The sequence below is a fragment of the Ursus maritimus genome, unplaced genomic scaffold (genome assembly GCF_017311325.1).
Source record: "Ursus maritimus isolate PB19 unplaced genomic scaffold, ASM1731132v1 scaffold_19, whole genome shotgun sequence".
NCBI lineage: Eukaryota > Metazoa > Chordata > Mammalia > Carnivora > Ursidae > Ursus > Ursus maritimus.
In genome coordinates, this window is record NW_024424341.1 from 53,260,291 (window position 1) to 53,282,127 (window position 21,837).

Here is a 21,837-nt window from a genome sequence, read left to right on the forward strand (position 1 = left end):
GGTTTTCCATGAGGACAAGCTTCCACTTTGGCCCTCTTTTGTTGTTTTTCCTACTAAACTTGTGGCACATCAGGGTCGGGCGGGGGCGGGGGGGGAGCGGCGTAACTTCCTCGCTCCTCACCGCCTCTCCCAGATAATTCTACCCCACGATTATACTAACCACCATCCTCCTTTCAATCATCTAGTGTCGCCTAAGGCATCATTTCCCGTTAATTTCCTGAAGATCGTATCTCCTCACCGGTTCCCTTTGGAGAAAGGGAGGCGTTTCGAATTGGGAAGTTGTAATCATGGAATAATTTCGTTGAGGACTCAGGCAGAGGTAACGCAGACTCTTAACGTAGAAACCCGTATGACCACCAAGAAGTCGGGACTATGTGATTCTTTCCATTCTGGCATTTCTGGAAGTATAGATAAGGAGCTCCCAATTAGCCACAACACTTGTTTTGGAGCGTGAGACTAAGAATGTTTTGCCTTCAGCATTCTGGGAGGTGTAGTCCAGACGCTCTGTGTGGTGGCGTGCACTTCCGCTCCGGAAGGCAGGTCTAGTGCATTCTGGGAGGTGCAGTCCAGACCATCTGTGTGGTGGCGTGCACTTCCGCTCAGGAAGGTGCGTCTTGTGCGTTCTGGGAAGTGTAGTCCAGGAGTTCCGTGGTCTCACTGGCACTTCCGTTGGGAGAGTGTGAGGTTGCTCCTGAATTTTCTTTGGGAGGTGCGTCAGTTCCGCCTCTCCTGGCGCTTCCAAACTTCCTGGATCTGTGCTTGGAACCTGCGGCGACCGGGCGATTTAGGGGAAAAGAAGCCTGGGCCGAGTACGCAGGTACGGAGGGGGTAGGGCATTGGTGTCCATCTCTGGGGGAGTCTCTGTGTTCAGGGTGGTTTGCGAGTCCTCGAGTGGGGAGGGGTGGGGTCACCTATATCCTGGTTTGAGAGTTTCTGCGTGTCTCAGCTCGCCCAGTGTCTGCCTCCCGACACCCACGGGTGCTTCTGCTTCCTGGTGTTGGGGAATTGAAAGAAGTGGTGAAAACTGCCTCCATTTTGACCCCAAACTTTCTAGTTGGCTTCTTTCCAGCTTGTGTCTTGGCTCGGGTGGAAGGCCCCCCGAGGGCAAAGCATCCCCTGGTGGGAACCAAAACTACAATAAGGACTGTTCTGAGCCAGGAAGGCCCCACCCGTGATTGAGACAGTGATCATTTGACCTTCACTGCCCACCTGCCATTACCCCACATTTTCCTTGTATAAACCTGAAAGTATTTTCAGTACTTCGAAGACAGTCTTTGAGCTGTTTGTCTGCAGTCTTTTTGGTGCTGGCCTCACTGAAATAAATTCCTTTCTTATTTCGCCACCACTCGTTTCTCTGTGGATTTTGTCAGGGGCAAGAGGCCGAGTCTGATCTGTTTGGGAATCCCAGAGCCAGGTGCGCCCCACACCCCTGCCTGCCAGCTATAGTGATAGAAATAAAAATCTCAAAACTCTTTCTGGCACCTGGTGAATGGTGACCTTTCTTCGTATTAATTTCCGGAGGAGCAATCAGGCCCCTGGGTTAGGGTCGGATATCCCACTGCAGAACCTTTACTCTTCTCTGATTCCTGCATGATGCTGGATAATCCCAGGCCCCTTATAATCTGTCTTTTAGGAAGGTGAGGGTGTAACAGAACCAACGTGAGTTCCCTCCTTGGTGAGTCAGAAACTGTACCAGGTTGAATCGTTGCACAAAGAAAGCTTATTTGCAGCAAATAAAGAGATCACAGGGAATGGCTTCCAAAGCTGTGACTCCCACAAAAGAGGGTGAATGGGTTCCTTTTATTTAGGATTAGGAGGGATATTTAGATAGGGAAGTTTTGTCATCCTACGTAGAGGCGGGCATAAGGCGGAGGATGTGCCTTAAGGAAACATGCCTATACATACGCTGTATGTTATGTAAATTAGGCTGAACCCCCCCCCCCCCCCGGCCTTGGGCAGAGATTTTGGTATTATAATGAGGTAGAGGAAATAGATCATTCCAGAAGTCACACATGGTCCTTCTGTGCAAGCATGAGTCGGGCTCAAAAGGTCTGGGTGGTCTGGGCCTGTGGCAGGTCTTGGCAGTTGTCATCACCCAAGGCGTGGTTTTGGGTTTCACTTGCCTGAGTTAAGAGGTAAGCTAGAAGGGGCACCTGGGTGGCTCAGTTGTTAAGCGTCTGCCTTCGGCTCAGGGCGTGATCCCAGAGTCCTGGGATCGAGCCCCACATCAGGCTCCTCTGCTGGGAGCCTGCTTCTTCTCTCCCACTCCCCCTGCTTGTGTTCCCTCTCTCGCTGGCTGTCTCTCTGTCAAATAAATAAACAAAATCTTAAAAAAAAAAAAAGAGGTAAGCTAGGAAGAAGAGCTTAAGGAAAAATGTAAGACAAAGATTAATGAGTACAAGCAGGTGGGCGGTAAACGTCAGGTCTTGGGGTCGAGTTGGCGACAAGGGTTGCTTCCGGATTGCATGGAGGGGAGGGGAGGTTTTAACTTTTATTGAGGATGGTGACACGATCATGGCATTTCATAACATCTTTTCTTTCTCCCGCCTGACTTCTCATAAAGGGCTGCACAGAGGTGGAAGGCGCGACTCCTTGGCTGCTGACAGCAAGGTTCCACGTGAGTGGGATTTGGCGGTTCTCTTTTACAGCAATGTTCATGTCAATCGGATGATGTATAAGATGTGTAACCGGGTATGGGTATTAATGATCATTAGTCCTTAATTGTTGGCCTCAGTGATAGCGGTTTTACACAAATAAATACATTGTGCCACACCATAGCTCCGTGAAGAAATTCTGCTCTCTTTTTCTATTCTATAAAATGAGATTGAGACCCACGGAGCATAAATTATTTGCCCATCGTCCCCACTAGGTAAGAGCTTGAGCTGGGTTTGGGATGAAGGGAGTCTGAGTCCAGACTCCGGTTCCTAATCTCTTGGATATGTTCTCCTTAAACCATAGGAACTAGTGGGAACCGGACCCCAGGTAGTTGGCGCTTGATTCTGGAGGACCTGAAAAGCAAGGCTAATGGGCTTCGACTTTTCTGAGTTTTTTCAAACATCGTCAACTATTTTGTTTCGCTTATTATTGATAATATGTTTTGTTCTTCTGGAACCATGGTGGAAAATTCAGAAAATACAGAAATATGAGGGGAAAATTTTTTTAAATTACCCATTAATCCACAGTGTAAAGAGCAACCGTGAAGCTTTCAGTGCATTTCTGTTTGGTGGTTCTTTGTAGTATATTTGTATGTTTGTTTATAAATATTTTACAAAATTATCATATATTTATTTGTGTTTTTCCCCTGGTGTATTTTAACTATGGACAATTTTTTTAAGATTTTATTTTATTCTTTATTTTTTATTATAATTTCTTTTTTTTTAATTTCTTTTTTTTTATATTCAGTTAGCCAGCTTATAGTACGTCATAAGTTTTTGCGGTGGCGTTCAGTGATTCATTAGTTGCGTATAACACCCAGTGCTCATGCCAACGCGTGCCCTCCTTAATACCCATCACCCTGTTACCCCATCCCCCCACCCTCTTTATTTTTTTTTAAGATTTATTTATTTATTTATTTATTTGAGAGGGGGGAGAGAGCATGTGGACGTGCATGCTCATGCAGGGGATGGGGCAGAGGGAGGAGTGAGTCTTTAGCAGACGCCCTGCTGAGCACGGAGCCTCATGCAGGGCTTGATCCCAGGACCCTGAGATCATGACCTGAGCCGAAATCAAGAGTCTGTCACTTACCCGACTGAGCCACCCAGGCACCCCTTAAGATTTTATTTTTAAGTACTCTCTACCCGATGTGGGGCTCGAACTTAAAACCCCAAAATGGAGAGTTGCATGCAGGTGCCCCATAACTATGGAAGTTTGTTTTGTTTTGTTTTGTTTTTTAAAGATTTTTTATTTATTTATTTGACAGAGATAGAGACAGCCAGCGAGAGAGGGAACACAAGCAGGGGGAGTGGGAGAGGAAGAAGCAGGCTCATAGCGGAAGAGCCTGATGTGGGGCTCGATCCCATAACGCCAGATATGCCGGGATCACGCCCTGAGCCGAAGGCAGACGCTTAACTGCTATGCCACCCAGGCGCCCCATATGGAAGTTTTTAAGCACTACCAAGAAAGAATAAACTAATGAACTTCCATATCATTTCCTGATCATCTTTATCATTCCATTATTACTGTTATTCCTATGATTGTTTCCTGATATTTTAAGACTTTATATAATTAAAAATTTTTCCATTGAAAAGTTACAAAAATAGTATAAGGAATTCTCATATACTGTTTACCCAAATTCCCTCATTGTTTACATTTTGCCTGTTTTGTGGCTCCGTCAGCCGCATAACACCAGGAATATACCTGTGATTCAGTGACAGCTTATTTTAGCTTTCTGAAGGAAGAAAGCCCCACATACGGATATCAGGAAGTATCTTTGGAAGAGGGCTTTAGGAGAGGCTGATTATAGAATGGTAGTATTAGATATTATACTACGTGATAGTGTTATCTGTTAAATTTTAGATATCTAGCGAGTTACTACTAATAGTCGTTAATAGTGTTTCCTATTAGTAATGCTGGAAAACATTATATAACGTCCTGTTATGTAACCCACAGTCTTGTAGTTAATGTTGTACTGTTTTTCATTTAAAGGCCTTGTAACCAGTCTCTCCTCCCCTGTCCCAGTTCAAAGTCCCAATTTTATGCATTGCCTTAAGCTGTATATTTGTTTATAAACATTTTACAAAAAGTTTATCATACTTGATGTTCCTTAATGTGGCATGCATTCCACAACCTTTGTCTTTTTCATTGATGATTTTCTTTTTCTTTTTTAACATTTTGTTTTTCCATGCCCAGTGTGGGGCCTCGAACTTGTGACCTCAAGATCAAGAGCATGCTGTACTCACCAAGCCACGTGCCCCTGTTCCGGAAGCTTTTCTATTTATTTATTTATTTATTTATTTATTTATTTATTTATTTAGATTTTATTTCTTTATTTAGAGAGAGGGAGAATGCGGGTTGGGGGAAGGAGCAGAGGGAGAGAGAGACTCTCTAGCAGACTCCGCGCTCAGTGTGGAGCCCGACAAGGGGCTCAGTCCCATGTCCCTGCGGTCGTGACCTGAACCGAAATCAACAGTCGGATGCCCAACGGACTGAGCCATCCAGGCACTGGTTCTTGATGCTTTTATAGAGTGTAGAGGGAAGTGATTTTGGAGAAAGTTCTTCATTTGGGGTGTGTCTGACATGTTTAGGTTTTGTTACGCGTCGTCGGCAGGGGCTCCACGGAAGCATTGAGGCCTCCTTGTCGTTGCAGCATAACAGGGGCCAAAGGATGTTGGTTTGTCCGTGTTTTGGTGAACTCAGCTTTGTTGACTAGCTAAGGTGATTTCTATTAGGTTTCTCTCCATTGTAAAGTTACAATTTTTTTAAAAATCAGAATTAATAAAAGTATTCTTATGGGAAGATACACTTCTTAGCGGACATTCTGCTGTGAGGACAAGCTGCCCCTTCTCCCCTATGTTTTCACTCATTCATTCAAATGTAAATATTATATCAACATGGACTTAGAATCCATAAATTTGTTTTGCTAATTTAAATGACCTGTAGATGGACATTTATGTTTACCAACTTGAGGTATGGAGTAGATATCCTAGAATTCGCCCATTTTAGTTACACAAATCAATGATTTTTTAAAAAGATGTTTTCATTTATTCATTTGAGAGAGAGGATTTTTATTTATTGATTTGAGAGAGTGAGCGAGCAGGGGGTGTGGGGCAGAGGGAGAGGGAGAAGCAGATACCAGGATCCTGGGATCAAGACCTGAGCTGAAGGCAGACGCTTAGCCGACTGAGCCACCCAGGCGCCCCATGAATCACTGATTTTAGTAACCTTGCTGAGTGGTGCAGCCATTGCTATAATTCAGTTTAGACCAATTTGGTTTTCCCAGTTGGATTTCTCATGCCCATTTTCTCCCCTAACACCCTGGCGACCTGCTTTCTGTCTCCACAGATTTCTGTCTTTTTTTTTTTTTTTTTAAAGATTTTATTTATTTATTTGACAGAGATAGAGACAGCCAGCGAGAGAGGGAACACAAGCAGGCGGAGTGGGAGAGGAAGAAGCAGGCTCATAGTGGAGGAGCCTGATGTGGGGCTCGATCCCATAACGCCGGGATCACGCCCTGAGCCGAAGGCAGACGCTTAACCGCTGTGCCACCCAGGCGCCCCTAGATTTCTGTCTTCTGGACATTTCACAGAAATAGAATCCGACGGTACCTGACCTTTTGTGACTGGCGTCTTTCACTTTCAGCAGTGTTTACAAGGTTCATCCATGCTGTAGCGTGATCAGTACTCCTTCCTTTTAATTGGCCAATAGTATTCCATTGTATGGTTTGGCGCATTTGTTCATTCCTGCATAGGTCATAGGTCGACATTTCGGTGGTTTCCATTTTGAGGGCTATTAATGAATAATGCTGCTGTGAGCATGCGTGTGTGGGTTCACAGTCATTCATCCCTGTAAGGGAGCAGCATTCCAGGCCACTTTAATGTCTTTTTTCTGCCTTCCTAGGCGCCCTGCGAGGTGCAGCTCTGCCTTTCTGGGATCTGTGCAACTCGGGACTCTGCACACGCCTGGAAGTAAAAGGACACGTGACCATGTTCAAGGTGAGTCGGGCTTGCCTCTCTCACTTCCCAAATTCCATCTCATTACTCAGGTCGTCACACGTTTTTCTGGGGACGACTCAAGCAAAGCAACAGGCATTTTGAGGACCTGTTTTGCATCAGGGTCTTACTTTGTCCCTTTTGAATTTACTTTGCATGTATTTTTGGGTTTTGTTTTATTATTATTTATCTTAGGGAGTAAGAAAAATGACTAAAATGAGCGATTCCCCCACTTCATTACTTCTGGGTTGACAAATGAGCTGTTTTAATTTTCTCCTACTCTTATCCTTGTGGGCGTTCATAACTGAATTTGTATTCGTAACATACACCTAATTTTAAATTCTGATTTTCTTCCCTTTAATGTTACGTAATGTTCATTTTTTACGGTTGCATCCCGTTCCCGTTGAATCGATGCACCTTCCTATCTTTAACTCCTTCCCATTCACAGACACGTCCATGGTTTCAGGATTTTACTGTCTTAAGCAACACTGCGGTGACCACTTTCCGACATAAAACCTTGTCCCCCCAGATCAACTCTGAAAACAGTCTGCCAGCTTTTTGTCCTCACGTTTGATTCGTGCCAGGTGGGCTGGCTTTTAGGTGGACTGTCCAACCACAGGCTCAGCAGAGCCGCTGGAAGTGCCGCTTCACACGGACGTGGCTGCAGGTTTGCACACAGCGAGAGCTGGATTCCGCCTTCCCCCTGCCTCGGGCCTCCTATTGGCCAGTGACTTGCATTCTGTGCATTGGCTCCTCAGAGCGGCTGAGGGAGGAGGTGTCCGTCTTATCTTCATCTTAAACATGTGAATATGAGAGACTGGCTCACATTCACACAAGAAACCAAGGGCAGGAATGTGAGGTATTCTGCTTGAGTGAAAGAGGTAGGAAGACAGAAAGAGTTCACTTCCGGCCCTGGGCCCTGTGGCGTGTGCGTCTGGAGTGCTCTCCTTTTTTTTTTTTTTTTTTTTTTTTAAGGTTTTATTTATTTGTCAGAGAGAGAGACAGAGCACAAGCAGAGGGAGCGGCAGGGAGAGAGAGAAGCACACTCCCCACTGAATAGAGAGCCCAGTACGGGACTTGATCCCAGGACCCAGGTTCATGACCTGAGCCGAAGGCAGACGCTTCACCCCGTGAGCCACCCAGGCGTCCCTGGAGCGTTCTTCTGAGAGATGATTTCCACAGGTGCCGCTGTTTCCCGACCCCCGTCTCGGGGTGTGTCTCTTCCTCTGGTCACTCCCCTTCACTGACCTGCTTGACACTGCAGGCACAAAGACAGCAGTTAGCGCAGTCGCTGTATAAAATCTTTAAATTCCTCTGTGGCAAAAGACACCTTACATAGAATTACCAGGAACAGTAACGTGGGGTGAAAATATTTACCACAGAGATGTCGAAAAAGAGACAAAGCCCATCATGGGAAACTTACGCATATGGTAAAGGGAAAACACCCAAAGGCATACAAGGAAGGACATGCACAGCCATGTTAAAAATGAAAAACACAGGGGCACCTGGGTGGCACAGCGGTTAAGCGTCTGCCTTCGGCTCAGGGCGTGATCCCGGCGTTATGGGATCGAGCCCCACATCAGGCCCTTCTGCTATGAGCCTGCTTCTTCCTCTCCCACTCCCCCTGCTTGTGTTCCCTCTCTCGCTGGCTGTCTCTATCTCTGTCGAATAAATAAATAAAATCTTTAAAAAAAAATGAAAAATACAAGTACACATCTGAAAAGGGTAGTTCTGGTTTTTTTTTTTAAGATTGTGTTTAATTTGAGGGATAGAGAGTGTGAGCACGAGTAGGGGTGGGGAGGGAAGGAGAGGCAGAAGCAGACTCTCTGCTGAGCAGGGAGCCCAATGTGGGGCTTGATCCTAGGACTCCAGGATCATGACCTGAGCCGAAGGCAGATGCTTAACTGACTGAGCCACCCAGGCGCCCCTGAAAAGGTAGTTCTATTAATTTATAATCAAGTAAGTGGGAGTACTAATACAAATTGTTCTTCCAAGTCAGATGACCAAAACCATGAAAAAACGTATAACCGGCTCTTGGCCATCGTATGGAGAACCTGGGTTGTCGTATTCTCTTGAAAGATTAGGGAAGTAGGAAAAAGATTGGGAAGAAAAGCTGCCATCCTATGATCGTAAATTTTAAATATTTAAATTTTAAATATTGTTGACCTTTTAATTTTCTCCTGCAACTATTTTCAAGTCATCAGACAGGGCAACAAGATCTACATAGACTGATGTTCTTTGCAGGATGGGTTGTAATGAGAAAAATACATAAAATTCAATACCGTTTGTTCAGAACAGGTAAGGATAGAGGAGCTGTTCTCTGGGAGAACACACGGCCACAAAATGAAACGAAAAAGGTACTGATGCTGGCTGCATGAAGAAATAATACGAATGATAGCAGGTGTTTGTTGGGCAGGCACTTACTGTGCGCCACGCGCTGTTCCAAAGGCTGTAGGTATTCCCTTGTTTAATCCTTGAAAGAACTCCAGCAGGGAAGGACCACACACAGAGAGGCAGCTCAGGCACGCAGGCAGACTTGTGCGAAGGCACACAGCTCGTAAAGCCCAGACCCTTGGGAACCACACTGAGGCCTGCTTTTCCAGAACATGATGCCGAATGTTACATGGGGCGAACCACACCACTGTCCCACAGGGCTACCTGAAGCTTGTGAGTTTGGCACATGTTAAAGCAAAGGGACAGGGTTCGTGGGTGAGACAGGAAGAAGGTAAGTACAAGCAAATATGTTTGGATTGAATCGCAAAATGCTTCTGGGACAATCGGCAGCAGGCACCGAAAAGCAAAACGTGGGTTGTTCGGGATGTGTATTCAGAGCTCTTGGTGGTCACTTGTAAGTAGACTCCATGGAGACACAAAATAAAAATATTAAGGACATCGTCATTGCCACACTTTCTGGTGAGGCTGAGGACAGTCAATGGGTGGCATTGGCAGGGTAGAAGGAGAAGGGCCTGGAAGCCTATGGATGGACTTGAGTCCCTCAGACTCTGAAGCCACTTCCCACCATCTTCTCCTTCTCCTCAGTGCTGTCCCGCTCCCAGTGGCCACTGGCTGCGAGATTGAGGTCGCGTGTGCTTGGTGTTGTAGGAGACGGTGACGTTCAAGGACGTGGCGGTGGTCTTCACGGAGGAGGAGCTGGGGCTGCTGGACCCCGCCCAGAGGAAGCTGTACCGGGACGTGATGCTGGAGAACTTCAGGAACCTGATTTCTGTGGGTGAGCACAGGCGCTCTGGGCCTCAGTGTCAGTTTCCTGGATTGGCTCTGTGTCCTCGTGTGTTCAGGGCTTCCTGGGTCTTGAAATGCTCACCTGCATTGATGGGGTCCCAGTAGTTTTTAATGAAATAAAGTAGAAAATCTCAGTTTGCTGTAACAGCAAAAATCTCCCGCTGATTGCGTGATAGACGTTGGTTAGAAATAGGTTTCTGTCATGCGTATATGTCTGGGTCTTGAAATAGGTCATATTTTTTTAAATGTTTCAAAAACGCTGATATTGATTAATTGACCATATGTGTAGGCATCCAAAGAGCCAGTCAGTTATACCTTTCGTGTGTTCATTTTTTTTTAATTTTTTAAAAAAGATTTTTATTTTTTTATTTATTTATTGGGGGGGTGGCAGGAGTGGGGAGGAGGGGCAGAGGGAGAAGCAGACTCCGCTGAGTGGTGAGTCCCGATGCGGGACTCGATCCCAGGACCCCAGGATCATGACCTGAGCCAAAGGGAGATGCTTAACCGACTGAGGCAGCCAGGCGCCCTTGTGTGTTCATTTTAAATATGTGACTTTGCATGTCCACAATGCCCCACCCCTTCAGACATGATATATGCTTCTTAGAGAAAGCAAAAAAGCTTTGGATGATGCTAGGAGCCCACAGAGAAGAGAAATCGGGTTAAGATCCAAGCAGATGGGAGTCCTTGCAGGTGTCTTCCACGTGTCTTACTTCTTTCTGCCCCCTTTGCTGTCACCTGGTCCAAATTGCCAGCCCCCGTCTTGGACCGTTTCAGCCGTCTTTGTACGGCTCGCCTGTTGCCAGCCCTCCCCCCTGTATTGTCTGTTCTCCACGTAGCAGCCAGCGTGATCCTTAGGAAGTGTAAGTCAGGGTGCCATTCCTCTGCTTAAAACCCTTTACAGCTTATTTTTCTTTGAGTTAAAGCCTCTTTTTTTTATTTTTTAAAGATTTTATTTATTTGAGAGAGAGAGTGAGAGCACATGCACAAGCAGTAGGGAGAGGGAGAAGCAGACTCCCCTCGGATCAGGGAGCCCCGTTCGGGACTCGATCCCAGGACCCTGAGATCGTGACGTGAGTGGAAGGCAGACGCTTAACCGACTGAGTCACTCTTTAAGAGTTAAAACCTCTAGAAAGAGTCTTCCATGGTGTGCTCCTCTCTCCCACTTCCTCTCTGAACACGTCCCCTCTCCGCTTCCTCTTGCTCTGCCCCCTCCACTCGCCCTGCCCCCCGCGGCCCCCGCCATGTTTCTCAGCCCTGCCAGGGACACGGTAGTGCCCGCCGCCACCGTAACAAATTGCCACACACCTCACGGCTTAGAGCGACACAGACAGACTGCCGTACAGTTCTCTGGCTCAGAGGTGTGGCCTGGTTCTTACTGGCTTCATAGTGTCTGCACAGATGCATTTCTTTTCGGAGGCTCTAGGGGGAATCTGTGTCTTTGCTTTTTCAGCTTCTAGAAGTTACCCCAGGTTTTTAAACTGTGGCGCCCTTCCTCCATCCTCACCACCAGCAGCATTGCTTCTCCCTGACCATTCTGCACTCACGTTGCCTTCCTGTGCTCTTCTTCCACCTTGAAGGATCCTCTGGATTGCCGTGAGCCCACCCGGATAACAGAGGATAGTCTTAATTCTGTCTGCAACCTTAATTCCCTTTCGCTGTGTAATGTAAAGTATTCTAGGCTCCAAAAATCAGGACATGGATTCTTCGGGAGCCAGTTAATCTGCCTACTACATGTCCTTCTGCCTCAGAGCCCTTACTCTCTGGCCAACATACTCTTTTACCCGAAATCCTTCTGTCCCCTCCCTCTCCTCCCTTTTCCCCTCTCTTCCCCTCTCTTCCTTCCCCTCCCACCTGCCTGCCTTCCTTCCTTCCTCCCTTCCTCCCTTCGCTCAGTTTCAGTGTCACAAGAAAGACCTTTTCTGACCAACCTAACTAAAACATCACCCCCTCTTTACTCTCCTTGTTCCTCTTTATATTGTGCCTCATATGTTTTTGTTTGCTTGCTCATCTCTTCTCTGGACCCCTGGAGCGTGATCCCCATGCGTGAGGGATTGTGTCCATTTTGTTCATTGCTCTATCCTCAGTGCCTAGAATCACTGGGGGTGTGGCAGGTGTCTGGAAATACGTGTTGACTTGGTGAATGTGTTAATGGATGGGAGACCCCCATGTCTCCATGGGTCAGGGAGATAACTGTACGTCCTGTGCAAACCAGAGTGAATGAAGGATGTCGCAGAACATTTTTCGTCTTCTGATGAATGCCTACCCAGTTACTTTCTAGTTTACTTACTTTCTTGGGGTGCCCTTGGCATGAATATGTGTTTGGGTGTGTGCACTTGACCTGTGTCCCAGAGAAACTTATAAGCGTTGTAGTTGTGACCATACTGAGTAACACCCTTTGCCTGCGGCTTTCCTGGAATCTTCCATTGGGGGGCATTTTCATTTCTGGGAAGAGTACTTTTGGAACGAGATTTCTGACTCTGATTCTCGGATCTCCCAACAGAGGAGAATGCTCTGTTTCCTACAGCGTCCGACAGTTTCAACCAGGTTGCAAGCTGCCTTCCTCTTGAAGATTTGCCATCTGAAGCCCATTTGCCTCTTTCAGAGCCCCCCCCCCCGCCATGTTACTGCCCCTGGGTTTCCCCTTCCTTGTCCTTGAGGGGAACATGTAAGGTGAGCGTAATAGGAGACACATACCTGAATGCTGCCCGTGTTTCTGGTTCAAAAATATGTCATGCTTTTATTTCCTACAAATTTAGTCATTAAACAGATGTTAAAGAATATAGATGTCATACAGTTTTTCCTTGATTTTTTATGAATATTGGGTGTTTTTCAACTAGTGAACATTCTAACCTAGAATCAGGAAACTAATTGTCACATACTCAGAGATGCTCCCTGCTCCCCTCACACAACTACTCTCACTCTTCTTTTTTTTTTTTTTTTTAAGATTTATTTATTTGAGCAAGAGAGAGCATGTTTGTGAGCGGTGGGAGGGGCAGAGGGAGAGAGAGAGAATCCTCAAGCAGACTCCCTGCCAAGCACAGAACCTGACACGGGGCTCGATCTCACAACCCTAAGATCATGACCTGAACCAAATCAAGAGCCAGCTGCTTAACTGTCGGAGCCACCCAGGAGCCCCACACAACTACTCTTTTTAAGGGTCAATTTGTTAAATATAACCATGAACTACATTGCCTACCAAAAAGTACATACTCACCTAAGTAATATTTCCCCAAGATTCTGTTCTTGCAGCTTATCTTTCCGTTTGAACGGTTTGTTTAATTAAGGACTGGGTAACTTCTAGAACCAAAGTTTCCAAGTGTTTTTGAGCACGAGCCATTGTAAGAAACACATCTTTCATTGTAATCGGAACAAACGTTTCATGTGTCGGTTTATATCTGTGATTTTCGTAGGCATTTTATGTAACAACTGTCCTGTTGGCTGTGATGCTTTGACAATTTCTGTCCTGGTTCTTTTTTTCTGAAAGCTTATTATAAGCCTTTAAATCTTTTCAGCTCACTGAAGTATGGGAGTTTCTTAGTTTGAATAATTGTTGTGATGCTATTTTATCTACATGTCGTGCATCCACAGTTTTTCCACACTCTTATCAGAGAGACAGTCTTAAAGCTTCAGAAGGAACCAGCGATGGGCCCTCCTTCCTTTTCATCCCAGGGATTCTTGCTATCGTTGATTTCTTTCTTTCTTTCTTTCTTTCTTTCTTTCTTTCTTTCTTTCTTTCTCTCTCTCTCTCTCTCTCTCTCTCTTTTAAGATTTTTATTTATTTACTTGAGAGAGAGCACAGAGGGAGAGGGAGAAGCAGACTCCCTGCTGAGCAGAGAGAGCCCAACGCGGCTCTTGATTCCAGGACCCCGAGACCATTACTTGAGCCAAAGGCAGATACTTAACCAACTGAGCCACCCAGGTGCCCCCACCTTTGGCTTTTTTACTATCATCCTGCTTCATGTCCCTCTGGCTCAGCTTGATGTCGCCTGTATAGCTTTTCAGCTTCCCAGCAAAACCAGGGTTCTGTGCCTTTCCTATTTCAAATAACTTTCTTGGAAAAGATATTTTCCTTCTAGGACTTGGCTTAAACTCTCACCAAAATAGTCAAACTGGGATTCATTTATTCATTCAACGTGCATTTGTTGAGTACGCACCATGCTCTGGGCATGGTTCTGGACATTGGTTATAAAGTAGGAGAGTGTAAAAGGTGTTGAGCCTACAGGGTGTAACATGCTTCCCTCCTTGATGCTGCATCATGGTGGGAAAGACATGGAGAACAGCAGATGACGTAGCATGTCACATGGTGCGAGGTGTTGCATGGCACATAGACCAGGAGGGATGGGAGTCACTGGAGGTGAACTGGGTGAGGACAGGATTGATTATTTTCCACTGGGTGGTAAAGGGGCTCATTGCTGGGCCCCTAAAAATCATGAGGAACCATCCATTCATCTGTCTGGGAAGAGTTCCTGGCAGGATTGAACTCCCACTCTAGGGTTGGCTTTCAGAGTTTATACTGTGACCTCATCTTTTCCTTCTCCCAGGCTCCATCTCTGTTGTTTTCACTTTTTTTCTAGAGATCTGAATTACTGTCAGGTTTTAGAGCCATGTATGTTTTCTGTTCAACTTTATTTCCCTTTTGTCCTCCTGAAGGAAACTTGCCTGTAGAAACTAAAGTTCCACTCTCTGCTTTAGGCCGTGTTTTAGTCAGTGTGCCCTTGGGTATTTGCTCCCAAACCCCCAAGTCGTTTTAGACGTTCCAGTCACCTCAACACTGAAGTAACTTTCCAATAAAGTGACCCAAGGCTTATATGGTTATATAGAGGCAGTGTACCACATGTCTACTGGGTTGAAAGAGGGGGCAGCTTTTAACGGACTATTCATACAGGTAGGGGAGTGAATTTCTCTCTCTCTTTTTAAAAGATTTTATTTATTTATTTGGCGGGGGGTGAGAGAGAACAAGAAGGGGAGAGGCAGAGGGAGAAACAGACTCCCTGCTGAACAGGGGGCCCAACGCGGGGCTCAATCCCAGGACCCTGGGATCATGACCTGAGCCAAAGGCAGATGCTTAACTGAGCCACGCAGGTGCCCCGAATTTCTCTTATAAACTTTTTTTCAGTAGTGCTTTCAGAGACTATTTTTTTTAGAGCAGTTTTAGGTTCATAGCAAAATTGAGAGGAAGGGGTATAGATCTCCCATTTATCCCCTGTCCCCAGGCACCCACAGCCTCTTACATTATCATTATCCCCTGCCAGATAAAACCGATGAAGCTGATTGACACATCATTATCACTAACTCTGTACTTTACATTAGGGTTCACTCTTGGTGTTGTACATCGTACGGACTTGGACAAATGGATAAAGCCATGTGTCCATCATTATTGTATCATAGAGAATGATTACACTGCCCGTTATCCTCTCTCCTCCACCTATTCATCCCTCCCCTCTAGCCCTTGGCAACCACTGATCTTTTTACTGTGTCCATACTTTTGCCTTTTCAAGAATGCTGTGTAGTTGGAATCATACTTTTCATTTTGGCTTCTTTCCCTTATTCATGTACATTTATGTTTTCTCCATATCATTTCATGGCTTAATAGCTCATTTCTTTTTAGCACCAAATCATATTCTATCGTGCGGATGTACCACAGTTAATATGTATCCATTCATCTGCTGGAGGACATCTTGGTTCCTTCCACGTTTTGTCCTTATGAATAAATCTGCTGTGAACATCTGTGTATAGTTTTCTGTGTGGGCTTAAAATTTCAGCTCCTTTTGGTTAATACCAAATTGTGCAATAGCAGGAGAGTATGATAAGAGTATGTTTCGTTTTGTAAAAAACCACCAAACTCTTCCAAGGTGGCTGTACCATTTTGCATTCCCACCAGGAATGAATGAGAGTTCCTGTTGCTCCACATCCTGGCAGCATTTGATGGTGTTGGTGTTCAGGATTTTGGCCATTCTAGTAAGTGTGTAGGGTGTCTCAGTATTTGGATTGCATTTCCCTGATTACACAAGATGCGGAGCATCTTTTCATATGCTTATTGGCCCATCTCCATATTTTCTTCACTAAGATGTATGTTAAGGTCTTTGGTTCATTTTTTAACCAGGTTCTTTTTTTCCTTATTGTTGAGTTTTTAAAAAACTTAAGCTAATTGAAAAGGTTATTGAAAAAATAATCTACAAGTGTTTAGATAACCTTTGAATAAATATAGAGACTTGGGAATACCAATGGGCTAAACCTTTTAGAAAACATATTTCTGAACTTAAATTATTAGAAGTGGTCAAAAATTTGTAACAGTAGCCAACTCATTTAATGTTTGTCAAAACAGAAAGATAAGATTAAGTGAACATGTGCAGAATTTCCAGAAATACTTTGAATACATAAATATAAATATTTCAAGGCATTTGATATTACGATATATAACACAAACCCCAAGTTTGATTGTTATTGCTTCTCCTGAAGTTCTAGTTGATTCATATTTTATTATCTATAGTAACGTGTCTGTTTCCATAATTTATTAACTACATAACTTTACTATTCAAGATTCTACACTGATTTTCAAATTCAGTGGAAATGGCCATAGGTTAACAGTTTGAATCACATTATCAATTTTTTTTATTTTTTATTTATTTATTTTTTTAAAAGATTTTGTTTATTTATTTGACAGAGATAGAGACAGCCAGCGAGAGAGGGAACACAAGCAGGAGGAGTGGGAGAGGAAGAAACAGGCTCATAGCAGAGGAGCCTGATGTGGGGCTCGATCCCATAACGCTGGGATCACGCCCTGAGCCGAAGGCAGACGCTTAACCGCTGTGCCACCCAGGCACCCCCACATTATCAATTTTTGAATTAAGTCTTTGACATCTAACTTGTACCTCTCTTAGACTTGGTGTGTACTTGCTTAGTGGATAGGAGCCCCCTGGACCCTCTCTTGGGTTCCATACACATGTAAACCAGAGAGTAAGATACACACTGGAAAAGACCAACTGAATAGTCTCTGGATTCATTAAAGTCTCACACTCTCTCCTAATTGTGAAATCTTGAAAACACTGAACAAAGCCTTCAGCTGTCCACATCTCTGCATTCTGTCTTTACAGGAGGAAAGATCCAAAGTAAGATGAAGATGATTTTAGAAGCAGAACCGCCTGAAGAGCTTTCCTGCTGGCGGATCTGGCAACAGATTGCAAGTGACTTAACCAGGTGTCAGGGCTCCATGATAAAGAGTTCTAAGCTCCCCAAAGAAGGTGATTCCCCCCGACAGGTTGGGGCAGAACAGTCTATAACTCACACAGGCCAGAAACCTGACCGGCGTAGTGAATTTAAGAAATATTTCAATGATGCCTCCAGCCTTGATCTTCATCAACAAACACACTCAGGAGTGAAGTCTCATACCTGTCGTGAGTGTGGAAAAAGCTTCTGTTACAGCTCAGCACTTCTTATTCATCAGAGAGTTCATCTGGGAGAGAAACGCTACAAGTGTGAGGAGTGTGGTAAGGAATTCAGTCAGAGCTCATGTCTGCAAACTCATCAAAAAGTTCACACAGTGGAGAAGCCATTCAAATGTGAGAAGTGTGGGAATGGCTTCTGTCGTAGATCAGCACTTAATGTTCATTATAAATTGCATATGGAAGAGAAACCCTATAATTGCGACCAATGTGGAAGGGCCTTCATTCATGCTTCACATCTCCAGGAACATCAGAGAATCCACACTGGGGAGAAACCCTTCAAATGTGATAAATGTGGTAAGAATTTCCGACGTAGATCATCACTTAATAGTCATTGTATGGTCCACACAGGAGAAAAACTGTATAAATGTGAGGAGTGCGGTAAGTGTTTCTTTTGTAGCTCGAATCTTCATATCCATCAGAAGGGCCACACACGAGAGAAACCTTATAAATGTGAGGAGTGTGGGAAGGGCTTCATTCAGCCTTCGCATTTTCGGGCCCATCAGAGAATCCATACTGGAGAGAAACCGTATATATGCAAAGTGTGTGGTAAAGGCTTTACTATGAGTTCAAATCTCCAAGCACATCAGAGAGTCCACACAGGAGAGAAACCATACAAATGTGATGAGTGTGGGAAGAACTTCGGGACAAAAACTCGTTATCAAGTTCATCTGGTAGTCCACACGGGGGAGAGACCCTATAAATGTGAGTTATGTGGGAAGGACTTCAGTCAGAGAGCGTATCTTCAGTCCCATCTGAAGACCCACAGTGTAGAGAAACCTTACAAGTGTGAGGAGTGTGGGCAGGGCTTCAATCAGAGTTCCCGACTTCAGATTCACCAGCTGATCCATACGGGTGAGAAACCACACAAATGTGAAGAGTGTGGGAAGGGATTCAATCGTAGAGCAGATCTCAAAATTCATTGCAGAATCCACACAGGAGAGAAACCATTTAATTGCGAGGAGTGTGGGAAAGTATTCAGGCAGGCCGCAAATCTTCTGGCACATCAGAGAATCCACAGTGGAGAGAAACCATTCAAATGTGAGGAGTGTGGGAAGAGTTTCGGTCGCAGTTCACACCTTCAAGCCCATCAGAAAGTCCACACTGGAGAAAAGCCATACAAATGTGAGGAGTGTGGGAAGGGCTTCAAGTGGAGCTTGAATCTTGACATGCATCAGAGGGTCCACACAGGAGAGAAACCCTACAAGTGTGGGGAGTGTGGTAAGCACTTCAGTCAGGCCTCAAGTCTGAAGGTTCATCAGAGCGTCCACAGTGAAGAGAAACCGTACAAATGTGATGTGTGTGGCAAGGTCTTCCGCCACTCTTCACAGCTGCAGTCTCATCAGCGGGTTCACACAGGGGAGACGCCTTACAAGTGTGAGACGTGTGGTCAGAGCTTCCGTTGGCGATCAAAACTTTCACATCATCGCAAAACCCACGGTGGCAGTACCTTTTACGAAAATAACAAGAGTGGTAAGAACATCAAAGAATCATCAGAAAGAAGTTCTCCAAAATGATGCTTTATAAAACCCTGAATTCTTATCCTCATTGAGTTTCATAAGAGAGAAAATACTTGTGTTAGTTTAGTTGGTATTTAAGCAATAATTGAACATATCTCAGTTCTCACCAGATCACACCAGAGAAACCTTGTAAGTGGTGTGGTAAGTCTTTGTTCAGAATCACTTAGGAGGTAGTAATACTTAGGAAGAGAGTTTGGTCTGGCCTTTAACACAAGTATAATGATGGGTATACCAGAGTTGATACCCACTGGAATGTAAGCTCCATGAGGGCAGGGACTTTGCTGCTAAATCTACACAGCCCTCACAGCTGGAGGCATCCTAATTCTGGACTTCCAAGTTCTATTACAAAGCTGTGGTAAAGAATGCTGTATGGTACTGGTACGAAAATAGACATATCGGTCAATAAAACAGAATAGAAAACCCAGAGATGAACCCATAATTATATGGTCAGTTAATCTATAACAAAGCAGGAAAGAATATCCAATGGGAAAAAGAGATTTTTTTTTTTTTCAACAAACGGTGTTGGGAGAACTGGACAGGCACATGCAAAAGAATGAAATTGGACCGCTGTCTTACACCATATGCAAAAATAAATTCAAAATGGATGAAAGACCTAAGTGTGAGACCTGAAACCATAAAAGTCCTTGAAAAAGCACAGGCAGTAATTTCTCTGACATCAGCTGTAGCAGCTTCTTTCTAGGTAGGTCTCCTGAGGCAAACAAAACAAAAGCAAAAATAAATTATTGGGACTACATCAAACCAAAAAACTTCTGTACAGCAAAGGAAACAATCAAAGGCAACCGACTGAATGGGAGAAGATATTTGCCAATGACATATCTGATAAGGAGTTAGTATCCAAAATATATAAAGAATTAATAAAACTCAACACTCAAAAAATGAATAATCCAATTAAAAAGTAGGCACAAGACATGAATAGACATTTCTCCCAGAAGAAATCCAGATGGCCAACAGACACATGAAAAGATGCTCAACATCACTTATTATCAGGGAAATGCAAATCAAAAGTACAATGAGATAGCACCTCACACCTGTCAGAATGGCTGAAATCAACAACACAAGAAACAACAGGCTTTGGCAAGGATGTGGAGAAAGGGGAACCCTCCTGCACTGTTGATGGGAATGCAAACTGGTGCAGCCACTTGGAAAACAGTATGGAGGTTCCTCAGAAAGTTACAAATAGAACTACCCTATGATCTCTCGATTGTACTACTAGGTATTTACCCAAAGAATACAAAAATACTAATACAAAAGGACACATGCACCCCAGTGTTTATAGCAGCATTACTTACAATAGCCAAACTATGGAAAGAGCCCAACTGTCCATCGTTTGATGAATGGATAAAGAAGATGTGTATATATACAATGGAATATTATTCAGGCATAAAAAAGAATGCAATCTTGCCATTTGCAACAACAACAGGTGGAGCTAGAGATTATTATGCTGAGTGAAATAAGTCAGTCAAAGACAAATACCATATGATTTCATTCATGCGGAATTTAAGAAGCAAAACAAATGAGCAAAGGGAGAAAAAGAGAGGCAAACCAAGAAACGGACTCTTAAGTATAGAGAACAAACTGATGGTTACCAGAGGGGAGGCGTTTGGGGGGGGCGAATGGGTTACACAGGCGATGGGGATTAAGGAGTGCACTTGTGATGAGCGCTGGGTGATATATGGGATTGTTGAATCACTATATTGTACACCTGAAACTAATACACTGTATGTTAACTAATTGGAATTTAAATAAAAGTTCAAAAAAAATCTACACAACCTTAACATTGACTAGTGCTTGTAGATGTGCTCACTACCTGTATGTTAAATAAACATAGGAAAATTGTACCCAGAGGAAGAAACCCGCAAAATAAAATTAATTCAGGGAAATGAACATTTGTTGAAATGTAGACCACCTGATATTACAATCCACAACGTTAATGTTATTACTGTAGTACAATTGGTTCCTCTCCTCGCACAGCCTCTGTTCTCAAGTTCGGTTCTTACCTGGGCCCCTGTCTGGTTTTCCAAGGATTGTATACAGTGTACACTGTGTAATTTTTCTGACAGTACAGACTGAAAAGTTGTTTTTTCTTTTCAACTTTGCAAGGACTGGACTGCATTTCACACAACTAATCTTTTAAATCTATCAGTGTGAAGGCAGGAATTTACTATAACACTTTGAAAGTGTCATAAGTAGTTACCAATAAGAGTTTCCTTAACCTTGAATTGGTGATTTCTAACTGCATTTCCATCCCAACTCAAAGTGTTTGCTTTTAATTCCTGTAGTATTTATTAAAACATCTCACATAGGGTCTATACCTTATCCTCCACACCCATGAAAGGAATACCCCCCAAATTTTGTTATCAAATGTATTTGATATCAGTGTTATCAAACGTATTTCTGAGGCGAGATTGATACTTAAATTATGCTTTTCCCCTAGCGGCAGCACTGAAGCATGGTCCTGGGAATGGAGTATGTGTCAGTACAGGTTATACATTGATTTGATTTGGAAATCAGATAATCAAAAGTTAAGATGATGAGATTCAAACACCAAAAAGATGAGCACCATATTGATGATGTCAGAGTTTTTGTAAATGGGAATAAGTGTGCGTATGTAGGAATTTGAGTTTTGGTATATTCCTGTAATAACTTGAAGCCTTTAAGATTATGGCAGATACCTGTAATGACAGGAGAAATACATAATACAGGCTTTGAAAAATCATAGACTGTAGCCTTCATAGCCTAATCAAACATAAATGTTTGTGAGTCTGTGAGTCCTTGTGCATGCATGTGTATATGTATAAGAGAACGTATAAAGGGATGCTCTTCCGTACTGGTTTTCCTTGGCAAGGAGCATATTGTGGTCTTTCCCCATTTTTTATTCCTCTCTCCCCTGCCCCTGGTGTTTTTCCATCTATGTTTCAGTTTTTCATTGAATATGGAACATTACCAAAGCAGTAAATTACTGTAATA

General features: G+C 44.0%; 1 protein-coding gene across 1 annotated transcript; it reads left to right on the top strand.

Moving 5' to 3' along the window:
• The first annotated feature begins 46 nt into the window (after positions 1-46).
• ZNF234 (zinc finger protein 234) lies at positions 47-19,364 on the top strand. Its single transcript, XM_008684431.2, has 6 exons — positions 47-817; positions 2,564-2,617; positions 6,556-6,650; positions 9,750-9,881; positions 10,461-10,545; positions 16,982-19,364. The coding sequence occupies exons 3-6, from the start codon at positions 6,642-6,644 to the stop codon at positions 18,844-18,846; spliced, it is 2,091 nt and encodes a 696-aa protein (XP_008682653.1). The 5' UTR covers positions 47-817; positions 2,564-2,617; positions 6,556-6,641; the 3' UTR covers positions 18,847-19,364.
• Positions 19,365-21,837: the final 2,473 nt, after the last annotated feature.